The sequence below is a fragment of the Suncus etruscus genome, chromosome 10, assembly GCF_024139225.1.
Source record: "Suncus etruscus isolate mSunEtr1 chromosome 10, mSunEtr1.pri.cur, whole genome shotgun sequence".
In the NCBI taxonomy this organism is placed as follows: Eukaryota; Metazoa; Chordata; class Mammalia; order Eulipotyphla; family Soricidae; genus Suncus; species Suncus etruscus.
Genome location: NC_064857.1, coordinates 73,101,537 through 73,115,921, shown reverse-complemented (window position 1 = coordinate 73,115,921; position 14,385 = coordinate 73,101,537). Strand labels below are relative to the sequence as shown.

The 14,385-nt window shown below is 39.4% G+C and overlaps 1 protein-coding gene across 1 annotated transcript in view; it reads right to left on the bottom strand.

Annotated features, from left to right (window-relative positions):
* Nucleotides 1–417: 417 nt before the first annotated feature.
* TXNL1 (thioredoxin like 1) overlaps nt 418–14,385 on the bottom strand; it is a 38,345-nt gene continuing 24,377 nt past the window's right edge. The window contains exons 6-8 of the mRNA XM_049782169.1: nt 12,577–12,749; nt 8,340–8,444; nt 418–657 (exon numbers count right to left, since the gene is read on the bottom strand). Coding sequence (XP_049638126.1) covers nt 628–657; nt 8,340–8,444; nt 12,577–12,749 — 308 coding nt within the window. The 3' untranslated portion in view covers nt 418–627. The remainder of the gene's footprint in view (nt 658–8,339; nt 8,445–12,576; nt 12,750–14,385) is intronic.

The following is a 14,385-nucleotide window of genomic DNA, read 5'->3' as shown; positions in this document are numbered from 1 at the left end:
AATAATAATTACTTTAATAAACATGAATTTATGCACATTTAAAAATGGTTAGCTAGGGGCTAGAAAGATAGTAGAGGAGGTAGGGTGCTTGCCTTGCATGTAGCTGATCTGAGTTCGATCCCTGGCATCTGGTATGGTACCCAAGCCCACCAGAAATAATTCCTGACCAGAGCTAGGAGGAACCCCTAAGCACCACCACCAAAATAAAATTGTGGTTAACTATTCTAAAATCACTTGCTGTGTGTATAAACACATGAGTGCATATGTACTCTTAAATTTTCTAAAGCTCCTTCCTCTAAAGAGAGATAGATACTGGCTTTAATCAGTAATGGTATCAGACACTTAAATCTCTTCTAAATTCAGAAGTTGGACAATTTCCAAATGAAAAAAGAAAAATACTTATATAGAATGACAAAATTAAGCTTGGCAAAAGTAAGGACTTTTTATTTACAATTGCATGTATCAAGATTACAATAGAAACACTAGTGATACCATCTGAAGAAAAGCAGTGATTTATTTATTGGTAATGGCAATGAATGGAACATTGACAGTCTCTGGTACGAATCAAGCAATTATCCAGGAGCTGTAGATCTGCTTGCAATAAGGTCTTCCAGTGTCTTCTGTACCTTAGTGGCTTTCTCCTTTTTTGCCAACAACCTAGAAAACAAAAATAACTTTTGATGCATATCTTACCAATTTAGAAAACTATTTCAGAAATATTACTAATTTTAAAAAAAGAAAGATTACTAATTGGTACTCATCTTAAAAACCTGGCATTAAATTTCATCCCTGCACATTTTTTTAGCATGCAGTGTCTTTTCGCTGGTGAAGCAAACTGTGACCCTTCCTCCCTCCTAGCCTTGAAGTAGTACAAATAAAACACATGCAACCTAATTTAGGCATCCTATACCATTTTAAAGAAAAGTAATACAATTCTTTTAAAATAAGGTTGACAGTTTAGAGAAGTTAATAAAAAGTGATACTAAATGAGTGAAACATATTTAGCAAACTACTTTTAGGCAATTAGAAATCAAATGTCGATCACAAAACAATCTGGAACTAAAAGAATCTGCTAAACTTGTGTCTTCATGTCCAAGATGACAGGTTTCTAGACTTTTCTCTCAATATGTAGACAGGCAATGAAAACAGATAAAAAGTGACTGGTTTTTCCTAGTTTTCATTTTTAAAAAAAACCCTAGTTGCTACAAACTAATATTTGAAAATCGACAGAATTAAGTTGTCAATGATAAGAAAAATTCTTTACTGGAGTTTTGTTCTTAACTATCCTTGTTGCTGTATGTGATGACATAAAAGTGTAACAAATTAGTTTTTTTCTACTAGCACTAGAAACAAATTTTCTTTTTTTTTTTTTTTTGGTTTTTGGTTTTTGGTTTTTGGGCCACACCCGGCGGTGCTCAGGGGTTACTCCTGGCTGTCTGCTCAGAAATAGCTCCTGGCAGGCACGGGGGACCATATGGGACACCGGGATTCGAACCAACCACCTTTGGTCCTGGATTGGCTGCTTGCAAGGCAAACGCTGCTGTGCTATCTCTCCAGGCCCAGAAACAAATTTTCTGTGGGAAGATTCTAAAGTTATGTTCTAACTGTAAAATTTAAATTAAAAATTTACCATTAGCTAATGTATTCACCTAGCAGAAAAGCCTCTAAAGAACAAAATGTGTAAGCAATATATATTTGCATACAAAATATTTTAATATCTAGAAATGTCACTTCTAGATAATGTATTAGACATGTAATTTCCATCTAGAAATTTATTACTGCAAATGGTACTGCCTGACTACCTATGTCAAACAAAACACATAAAGGTCTTGAAATTTTTATGTGGTCTAAATAGAACATAATAAGGTCAATACAATGCATGAAAGAAGAGTGTAAAAACACCACTAATTTCCCATCTCAAGGGGTAGATTCCCTACATCACCCACACAATTTTACTCCACTTTTATTATTTTAAATTACACCCCTCTAATCTCATGAAACCATGTGTTAAAAGGACCAAACAGCTAGAAAGATGCTACGGAAACAGTCCCATCACAGTGTATATGGAAGAGAGTTAAGGCTCAGGTTTTAATAGCGTAGAGGAGCCTTCAAAGATAGGGAGGGGAGACTATCTATGTCCCAATGAATTTAGCAGAGAAACACTGAAAGCATTATTGATCATTATGTATCACCTGGGAACACACAAAACACAAAACTATTAGATTAGGCACAGAAAACAAAACCAAGATTAAAAATTAAAATTTTAGCAGATGTGATACAGCAGAAGACACAAATCTGCATACTGTTTCACAGGTTGATAACTCTCAACTTGCCAATGTGTACTTTCTGTAAAAAAGAAAAAATTTAGCATACCAATCGGATTTTTCTCATACCAAACCTTTATTCATTTTTACGTTGTTGTATTACAATTCAAACAAAAGGTCTAGGTACATCAAAATTAGGTGTCAAAAATATTCATTCAGTAAAAAGTCCATTGATATATGTTGCTATCTAACTCAAACTCACATTCAGTCCATACAAGGGCGAACAAACCAAGGATATGCCCACCATTAATCATCAAAGTCTTGTGGGTAATAGTTCCAATAAGGGGTGGGGGAAGCAGCGTCTCTCAACTATAGTTTAATCAGTATTTTGTACTAGTATCAAAGGAATCAATAAAACTGAATTTAATTTCCAAAACAATTTTGTAGTCCCTAACAACTAAAATTAAAACCTTAGATTAAAAAAAAAAAATCCAAGACTCTCAAAGAACCAAGAAAGTGCTCTCTATGAGATATTCTGATTACATCACTAGCACTGCATGGTTCCAAGCATCACAAGGAGCAACACCCCCTAGGCACAAAGTAGTGAGAGGATCCTAGTATCCAAAAAAAAAAGAAAGAGAAAGAAAAAGAAAAAAATTATCCAACCATCCAACTACTAGTTAAATCTAAAAGCATTTATAAAATTTAAGTTAAATTGCAAGACTATGGCTCAAAATGTACAAAATTCAGTAGATGGGAAAATGAAACAAAAAAAGAACAAAAACAATAAAAGTCAGGTGAGTAATGCAGTTACACTCTATGGTCATGAAAGCAAAGCACCTAATTGGAGCCAAAACAAAACCAGCCAACTGAAAGGTGTGCTGGGGAGCTCTGGAGTGATGGAGCACAAGCCTTGCAGGTGTGAGGCCCTGGTCTCCATCCCTGGAAGCACAACAACAATGACCAAAAAGGGGTCACTGGAAAGAATGACTAGAATGAGATTTGAAGAAGAGCTGGTTGAAGAAATCTACATAACAAGAAGCTGATCCGGAGGGCAGAAGCTGTAGAAATCTTGTACCAACACTGGCGAGAATATGGGAAAGGTGAGTGGTACTAGATGAGCAGAGAAGCAAGGAAGGAGAGTGAGACAAAGTCAATCTTTATATTACTTCATTTTTTTTAATCTTCTGTTTTTAGTTCGTTTGAGTTGGATTAAAAAAGCTGAAAAATAAATAGACAGTAATGTTACAAAATAGCTGATATGGTGAATGGCCAGTTATGAAAAGTATTTTTATCATAGTGATAGGAAATTGGCTCTTGCTTTTTCCATGCACTTCATTCCCTAAGAAGCAGAAGCCCAAACAATTTGGCTAATTTTTCTACAATTATATTTTAAGGCTTTCGTACGCAACAATTCATGTCACGAGCATTTGTTAGCAAAGAAAACATCTACTTCCAAATCAGATGGCAAGCATCTCATGCGGCAGGGCCAAAAAATAATCCATTTTCAGCAATAGCCCAAGTATATGTTATCATTTGTGCAAAATGGTGCAAAAGCCAAAATACAAGTAGAAGGTATGTTCTAGTCTACCAAGCCTTCAACGTATAAACACATGAAGTGTGACTGCATGCAAAGTGGCCTAAAACTTCTTTTATTCAAATCCAAAATTCCTAGGTTTTAACTTAGTTGCTGTCATCTTAGTTACATAAGATGACTAACTAGAAAACTAAAATTACCTCGAAACCGCTTATTCAACAGAAAAATGTACACTGAAAATGCTAATTCTGTTTTATCATTCACTTAAAACCATTACATGTAGTTCTCTTAATAGAGATATAAACGTTCCTCCCTAAAATGATAAAATAAGACTTATTTTGAAAAAAAATTTTTTTTGGGTTTTGGACCACACCTGGTAATGCTTAGGGGTTACTCCTGGCTATGTGCTCAGAAGTCACACCTGGCTTGGGGGACCATATGGGACACCGGGTATTGAACTGCGGTCTTTCCTAAGTTAGGCAGAGGCCCTACACCAGTCTAGCCCCTGAAAATTTTAATCACTATACACATATTTCCTTTCAAATTCAGATTAAGGAAATGATGTGTTATATCTGACTTGATGTGTTATATCCTTGAATGAGTCCTAAACCATCCAACTTCCATGTCCAAATTCCTAAACCCCATTCTTTTTTGAGTTTTGTCTTTGGGGCCATATCCAGGGTTGCTTAGGGATCACTCCTGATGGGTCTCACGAAAACATAAAGGGTTCCAGGAATTGAACCCAGGCCAACCATGTGCTAATAAGCAAATGCCCTACCCACTGTCCTATTGCTTTACTCCTGAACCCCTTATGCCCCATTCTACTCAGACTACCATCGCTGTCTGCTCCTTTATACCATTTCTTCTTCCCAAGTTTAAGACCTTCTTCCATCTTAAAATATTCTTTCCCAGCCATTGTTGAGAAGAGTATAATATCACAAAGCTAGAAAATTTGCAAAAAATACCTAATTAGAGAGCCTTAAACTAAACTTTGATTTTTATTTATTTTCCAAATTACTATTCATTAACCTTTACTAATAGAAGCCCAATCCAGACAAGGATGATAATAGCAAGCATAGGTGTCATAGGAATAGCACAAATCTATTATTTCTTTTTTTTTTTTTTTTTTTTGGTTTTTGGTTTTTTGGGCCACACCCGGCATTGCTCAGGGTCAAATCCATTATTTCTATCTCATTTCTTATTTTTGGTAAGTGATTATTTATATAAGTGCCAAAAAAAAAATTTTTTTTTTTTTTTTTGGTTTTTGGTTTTTGGTTTTTGGGCCACACCCGGCAGTGCTCAGGAATTACTCCTGGCTATCTGCTCAGAAATAGCTCCTGGCTGGCACGGGGAACCATATGGGATGCTGGGATTCAAACCAACCACCTTAGGTCCTGGATCGGCTGTTTGCAAAGCAAACACTGCTGTGCTATCTCTCCGGCCCCTTCTTACACTAAATTTAACAGTAAAATGTAAAAAAAGGAAAAATCAGAAAACCAGAGATAGTAATACTTTTAGGTGATAGGCTGACCCTACTTTGATTCCTGGCCCCACAGACCATCTCAGCACAGCCAGTTGTCAATTCTGGACCAAAAGCCAGGACTAGCCCCTGAGCACCACTGGGTGTGGTCCAATATAGCTCCCCAAATAAACACACAAAAACATCATGGAAGTATCAGCTTACTGCATGATAATAGAAGAAAAGATAAGCAGATTTCTTCAAAACTACTAAAATAAAATATGATACAATATTAACATATATTCCAATCATTCATCCAGTAAGAATTAGTCAAACATTTAAAATAAAAACAGATCATCAGTCAAAGCACTGACCAGCCAGGGTCTCTCCAGGAGTTGCCCCCAGTACTCCTGTGCATTGCTTGGATGCCTCCCAAATCCCATAACAAAAGGGATTAACAAGTCCAGAACACCAAGGAAAATTCCATGATCTCATTAAAATTATTCTCAGAGGATTTCTCAAAAGTGTGGACCAGAGTAGGAAACCCTGAATCCTTTTAGGGAGTCTTCAAGAGTGAAGCAATTTTTATAAATATACTGAGTTTTTATTTCTACTTTTAACTTTCCTTTTAACACAAGTATACAATGAAGTTTTCCCAAGGCTACATGAACCATGACAAAAAAAACGATGAAGCATGCGTGACAATACAACAAGACGATAAGTGTGAGCCAGTATATACTAGTATATAATGTTTACTTAAACAAGAGTCTTGAGAGAAAGACTCAGCTAGAAGGCGGCGTGCGAAGGGAAGAGATTAGAAACAGATAAGTAGAGACAGAGACTTAGATGTACCATTATTAATGAACATTAGAAAACTACAACCAAATGGCAGGCTCAGAACAAGACAGTCTACTTGGGAGGAAGGTGAAATCAAAGAGCATAAATGACAAGATGAGGAGAAATTAAAAGGCAAATTACTCATGAGGAAATATAATAGAATTTAAATAGATCTTAGAAAGAAACTAAACTAAAGACAAGCTATGGCAGAGTCAAAGCCAAATCTCATGGCATTTAATTCAATCAGGCAAAGTAACAAAGCAGGCAGCCAAAATGTCTTTGTCGCTCACACATTTTTCCAGTACAGCGTATTTCATATCATAAAAATGTAGATGTTTAATCTCTGCTTCTTCTGACCTGTCATTATACATATGTCAAACATTTGACATGACAGATTTAAGTACATATCGGTTTCCAGAGTTCCCCAAACTAAATAATGCTGGGAGTCAGAAAGATAGCAGTTGAGAAATGACCTATTAAAATAGCTACTGCCAAGGTTAGCCATTTTGTAAAATAATATACCATTCTATAAGCTCATCCATACTATGCAATCTTACAAATTTTTAATTAAATACAGCTCTGTAGATATTAAAAAGAATGAAGACTTTTCAGAGTATTTTATCTCCGATTCCCCAAACAGGTGTGTCGAATGTTAGTTACTCTGGGATCCTCCTTAGGCAAAGGCAGCCCTTTGGGTACCCTCATCTCTAACCCTCCCCTCCACTGTCAGAGTCCTTTGGATACATGCAGCCTTCAAGTAACACTGATTTCCACAAGTCTAACTATAATAGCCACAAGTCTATCTATGGACCATATCTGGTCTGTACTGAGAGACTGGTCGCAGTTTCGAACTGTGGGTGGGTATTTTAGCTGCACCTGAAGGCACCGTTACAATTAGATATAGCTTATAAAAGCGTACAAAATGGTTTCCTCCCTAATGGTTCCCATACCTTACCAAATCTTTATTCTGGGGCTGGAGCCATATTATAGGCGTGGGGCATTTGCCTTGCAAGCAGCCCACCCATGCTCAATCCCAGCACCCCTTCCTTATGGCAGAGCCAGGAGTAAGCCCTCAGAAGTGTCAGGTGCCCCCGCCAAAATAAAAAAAAAATAGTTTTTTTCCTTTAAAGAAAGGTGTATAGAAAAGTATTTAATCAGGGAGGCCAAAGAAATAATGCAGCAGGTAGGATCCCTGCCATGCACTTGACTGACATGGGTCAGATTCGCACCACCACATATGGTCACATACGCACCATTAAGAGTGATCTCTGAGTACAGAGCCAAGGGTAAGCCCAGATGCTACAGGGTGGCCTTCCCCCAAAAACATCAAAACTGCCCACTGTGAATCAATCATTTACACATGATAGTACTAGCACAAAAGCATGATCTGAAGGCAACTGACATTGGATAACTAGGGTCATAAAAGTATCTTTACTTATTTATATTATTCAAGTAATTTTAAATATTTTCCTCAAAAACCCCAATCATCAAAATCTTAATGATTAACAAAGTTTTCTTTTTTTTATATATTTTATTTAAAAAATATATTATCAAAGTTTTCAATCCTACTTTCAAATCACAACTTAGTTTATTCCTATTTTTCCACCTTCCCAAATCCTTTCTAAAAGTCCTTATTTTTACATTCCACTGTCATTAATACATACCCTATCAGAAGATAATCTTTTTTGTTTGTTTGTTTGTTTGTTTTGGGGAGCCACACGCAGTGACACTCAGGGGGTACTCCTGGCTAAGAAATCGCTCCTGGCTTAGGGGACCATATGGGATACCGGGGGATCAAATCATGGTCTATCCTAGGTTAGCTCATGCAAGGCAAATGCCCTACTGCTTGCGCCACTCTTCTGGCCCCCATAATCATCTTTTTTTTTTTTTTTTTTTTTTTTTTGGTTTTTCGGGCCACACCCATTTGATGCTCAGGGGTTACTCCTGGCTAAGTGCTCAGAAACTGCCCCTGGCTTGGGGGGACCATATGGGACGCCAGGGGATCGAACCATGGTCCTTCCTTGGCTAGCACTTACAAGGCAGACACCTTATCTCTAGCGCCACCTCGCCGGCCCCCATAATTATCTTTCTTAAAGATTTTTTTACGCTGGAGAACAAATGTAACTAGAGAACAGACTGAAATACTTTCACCTTTTAGGCTAAGATGGTTTAGAATCTTTATGACTCTTTCTTTAAAATCTTATTCTTTACTTTCTCTTCACTATCACTGACCCAAACTTACTCGTTTGAAATCATTCATATTTGTTGCCTGGACTGGAGTTCCAATAAAAGTAAAATATGAAACTCTTGTTGTTTCTTCTTCACCTTGATTGGACTGAACAAATATCTACCAAAAAAAGAAAGAGAACATTTTCAATTACAATCTTTTTTTATAAACATGCTTTAAAACACTGATCAATTTGATGATTAGTGAAAACCCCTTCCGGTCCAGTAAGGATTAATCCAAACTTCATTCGGACCAGAACTCCCACAGAGAATTCATCCCCAAGAGCCACGGCTCAGAAGACAGAACCTTCCAGAATCGACAAGCACATAAGATCAAGTCTGAAGACTGAGTGCATAGCCAGAACAGAGCTCAGCATCCGGCGACATCAGCTGGGGACCAGCAAAAATAAAATTCACTCAACATGTTTGGAAGTAGGGCCCAGAAAAGCTACACACACACACACACACACACACACACACACACACACACACACACTACACACTACCTCTCTCACACACACACACCTCTCTCTCACACACATACACACACACCCCTCTACCTCTACCTCTCCCTCACACACACACACACACACACACACACACCTCTACCTCTCTCCCACACACACCTCTCCCCCCCCCCCACACACACACACCTCTACCTCTCTCTCTCACACACACACCTCTCTCGCTCTCCCCCTCCCTTTTCAGGATTCCCCCCCATTCAGGATCTTGGGCAAGAGACATAACTGACTTGCACCACAGCTGACTCTGGTTATCCCTGGCACTGCCAGGATAAGCCCTGAGCAACACCAGGTGTGGCCCAAACACTCCCCTCCCCAAATAAAAGAAATATTGCCTCCAGGAACAGAGGCTGTTTCTGGGGCTGGAGAAAAATGTGCTTTAGCATGCACAAGGCCCAGCATTTTATGGCCCCTTGGTTTTTCGGGCCACACCCGTTTGATGCTCAGGGGTTACTCCTGGCTAAGTGCTCCTTGGCATTACTGGGTATGAATTAAAAATAGAAAAAGGGGAAATTATATCTTTTGATATGGAAACCATAGTTTTTTTTCTTTCATTTTCACACAGGAGTCAGCAGTTTGTTGTTTTTATAGGTAACCACAGATTCACCTCGGATTGAACCAATCATCTGTTCAAAACTATAAGACAAAATAGATTATAAGACAAGATAACATTATTTATAAAGCTTCTTGAATCTAAACACGCTGCCTTCAAAAACTCATTTACAGAATCAGAAAGACAGCACAGCACGTAGGGCATTTGCCTTGCATATGGCTGACCCGGGCTCAATCCTAAGCAACACATATGATTGGTTCCCTGAGTACCACCTGAAATAACTCCTGAACACCACTGGGTGTGAACAAAAAAACAAACAAACTAACTTGGCACTTGAGAGACAGGATGAGGGTAAAGGCACATGCCTTGCACCTCACCAACCCATTTGATCCTTGGCACCCTATATGGAGTACTCCTAAGCAAGACAGAAGTCAACGTCAGTAACAGTAGGTATGATCCAAGACCCGTCTCCCCAAAATATCCATTTATCCATGTTCCAAAACATGGATAGCCCAATATCCAAATATCCATGTCATTTTGATTCCATTATTATTGCGCAAAAAAGCTAGCATGCCAGCATGGCATTTGGCAGCCCTCCGCCATGCCAAAGGCCTCTTTAACCAGGCCTAGGAAGGGGTGCGGGACAAAGATCACCCCAGTACCCCTCTACCTCCTTCCTCTGGTACTCCAGGGCTTTTCCTGGCCACATGGCTGGGCAAGCCAGCGAGGTGGGAATAGCAGCACAATAGGTTCTGGCTTTAGGACTTACCAGGGAAGTTTCCTTATTAAACCTGTCCATTGTGAAACTGTGCGGGGGGCTAGCGCAGTGACAAAAATTTGGATATCACTGTGTTTCATCTGCTTGTCATAATCTGAAAGGCGTCCAGGAGCTCGTTTTATTCCTCCCTCACTCCCATCTCTTGTTACCCCACATTTAACCATTTTTCTATACTAATGATTTTTGTTTTGGCCAAGGTGAATTACATATCTTTCACAGTAATTTTTTGGGTGGAGCCTGAAGCTTCAGCAGGCAACACATCATGACAAGGTTCCATGCTGTAGGCTTTTTGGCCAAGATAAGGTGAAGATGCAGCCTCGGCTGCCCCCCACAGCCTTCTCTCTCCTTCCTCCCCATCCCCAGGGTTATTCCTGGACACCTGCTCAGGGTCCCAGCAAGTGGGTTCCGGCGAAGTGCAATTTAAAAGAGACCCCAGGCTTCCTTGTTCCTGTAAGGGGCTGGGAGGGGACTAGCAAACTTTCAGCTTCCAGCAATTAGGAAGCAAATGCCTCTCGGGGAGTCAGAAGGTTCAGCAAGCAACAAGGGGAGGACATGGCTCCATGTGCTCTTCGCTTGTCCAAATAACAGACCAAAGTGGTGTCACGGAAACAACGCCCTCCCTCTTGACTATTTCTAAAACATAAAAGAGACACCATATCTCCTTTGTATATCTCAGATGTATTCCCTTAACATCTATAACTCTTTTCGAACATTCTCATATAGTGACAATTTTGCCCACTGGATTTGTTATTTGATTGTTTGATTTTCCCCCTTTGAGATCTGTTTTATAAGCAATACTGGTAGAAGAGTATCTCTGTATAGATTTCATGTTTGAACCAAGTTACAGGGAATATTGGACTTTATTCGTCGGTCCCCAGATGCACCAACAATATCTTGTGGCATTGCTTCTCTTTTGCTTAGGCACATTAAAATGGGAAATACATATGCAAACAAGTTCTTATCTAATAGAGATGGGAACACAAATTTGGTAGTATAATTAGGCCTTTTACCCTGAACATTGGCATAATGATTTGGCTTAGGCCTCAGAAGAATGGGCATCGCCCACACACACCTGAACAATGGATACCATCTATGGAAACAACCACAATTGTTTATAACATTACCAGGATCCAAGCCTCTACCAGGGAAGACCTACCACTGCTTTGGTATTGACTTACTCCAAAGAGTGATCCCAACACCCAGACGACTCAGCAACAGTTTGCATGCAGGGCAGATCGCTCCGCATTTAATGGTATGCTGAAACTAGAGGATGCTCCACATCAGCCTAACATCGATGAAAGAAATGCACAGAATCCAGAGTCTTTAAATATAAGAATCTGATACCAACAATAGCTAAAGTGTGAAAAAGTTTCACCGGGACCACGGAGAATGACTCGGGTTGGATGGACTGGTATGCCTGGAACCCAGAGTCGGTCTTATGCCAATAAACTTCTGGGGTGAGGCCTTTTTGTAATCAGGTCAAGGATTTTTTTCCGGGGCCGGCGAGGTGGCGCTAGAGGTAAGGTGTCTGCCTTGCAAGTGCTAGCCAAGGAAAGGACCGCAGTTCGATCCCCCGGTGTCCCATATGGTCCCCCCAAGCCAGGGGCAATTTCTGAGCGCTTAGCCAGGAGTAACCCCTGAGCATCAAACGGGTGTGGCCCAAAAAAACACACACAAAAAAAAAAAAGGATTTTTTTCCATTTTCCCCATTTTTCTGGACCTATGCAAACAACGGCGATTGCCACTATCACACCTTTACTATATTTTTTTACTCATCCTTTAAGGAAAAAAATGCAACTTACTGAACTTAAAAACAAATAACTGTAGTAGAATGCCTGTCTCGAATACAGACAGGGGGGGAAGGGGGGAGGGGTAATGTTACACTGGTGAAGGGGGGTGTTCTGGTTATGACTGTAACCCAACTATAATCATGTTACTTAAATAAAAAATATATTAAAAAAAAAAAAAAGCTGGCATGCTTCGTGTGTCCTAATATAAAACAGAGGTTAAAATTCTGAGGTAAAAACACAGTACATAAAATTTGATCCTGTCACCACGTAGTGATGCAGACCTTGACAGATTACCTAAAAGAATTGAAAAACCTTTTCCAATGAACAAATGCAATCATCTACAAACAATCCATAAAGAAATGCAATCAGTCAAGCATTTGGTATTCACCAAACTCCCTCCTCAGCCCTCATCTTACAAAACTAATATTCTTCCTTTTTTAGGGCCCATAAATAAAAATTTTTTGAAGAACTGAAATTTAACTTTATTCTTCAATCATTTTAAATTGAATGGAAAAATAACTTCTTTAAAGGTCATTTGAAATCTACGTAGGAAACTAAAGACAAAATGGACCATTACTTATAGTCCCATTAAACTATTGATCAGTACTTACAGTTACACTGTTAACATTTTGAAACTTCACATATCGAAGTGGGACAATGCCATCTTCTTTAATATCATCCTCTGTTAGTTCCAGAGCTTGAGTAGGCTCACTTCTTTCTGCCTCTTCAAAATCCATAGATCGGGGCAGATTGATAAAAATTTTTACATATTTAGGACCTTGACCTAAAAAACATATAATAATACTGAATGTTAAGAGTCACAGGGCAAGAGCACAGCAGGTAAAGCACATTCCTGCCTTGCACGTGGATGACTTGGGTTCAATCCCCAGCAATCCATAAGGTCCCATGAGGTCCCTAGGAGTAATGCCTGAGCCTAAAGCTAGAAGTAATCCCTGAACACCAACAGGTGTAGCCCAAGAAAACAAATTCAAAAAAGAAAGAAAAGAGTCACAAACTTATTTTCTTTCCCTTATCATTTACACTTACAGTATTTTCTGGTGTGTAAGACGACACCCTACTTTCCCTGTTAAAATATAGAGTTTGGACTATATTTGCCGTATAAGACTACCTCTCTTTTAACACACACCAAATGAAAATTAAAAAACGTAAGAGAAGGGGCCGATGAGGTGGCGCTAGAGGTAAGGTGTCTGCCTTGCAAGCACTAGCCAAGGAACGGGCAGCAGTTAGATCCCCCGGCATCCCATATGGTCCCCTCAAGCCAGGAGCGATTTCTGGGCGCTTAGCCAGGAGTAACCCCTGAGCATCAAATGGATTTGGCCCAAAACAAACAAACAAACAAACAAACAAAAAAAACGTAAGAGAAAAAGAGTAGAACCCTCAAAGGTTAACAGTACATGTTTTATAAAGCTAGATTTTGGAGTGCTAATTATTTTACATTTGTCATTTGCAGTGAGTGACTGTGATTTTTTAATTGTGATCTACATTGAGAGCAGGGAGATGGGGCTCCTCCAAGAGCAGCTGGCTTGAGTGTAGTGATTAATAGGACAGCTAGAGGGAGACAGAGCAAGCGCTTGCTCTGTGTCCCATAAAAGCTGAACAGAGGCCTGAGCACTGGAAAGCTACATACCAGCAATGACACCTGGCAACTGGATGGGATGGAATGCTCAGTAACTCAGCTCCTCTGTGGGCCCTGAAAGATGAATCAGGACAAGCAGAGGACTGAGTGATGACACCTGGCAGCTGGAATGGGATGTGGCGCTAAGAGGGGGGCAGATCACTTGTCCCTGAAGCTCGAGTAAGTTTCAGGATGCCATATACTGGCATATAAGTTACCCCGACTTTTAAGAAGTTTTTATGGGTTAAAAAGTCATCTATACACTGGAAAATACAGTTTATTATAAATCTCACTCTGGAATCATGAAAGTTTCAGAATTTCGGTCATTTTTTTCAACAGTATATTTTAATAGGTAGGACTATTATATTTTATTGATGGTAATATTTCATTTAGTCTTCTAATAGTATATTTAGTACATTTACCAGCTGCTAGCACTATGCAAGCACCAACAATAGTAGACTAAATATACACATACATATGAATTCACACACACACATATAAAGCACTTCTGCCCTCAACCACAGACACTCTGGTAAATAAGTGATACAAAAAAATATGGCATTTGAGTCTGAAAGAAAATGAAGGCTAACAGTTTTGTAAACGAAACACTAACACACACACACACACACACACACAAGTTTTGGGCCAGAGTGGTGGTGCAAGCGTGCCTTGCACGTGGCTAACCTACAATGGACCACAGTTCGATCCCCTGGTGTTCCATATGGTCTCCCAAGCCAGGAGCAATTTCTGAGCACATAGCCAGGAGTAACCCCGGAACATCACC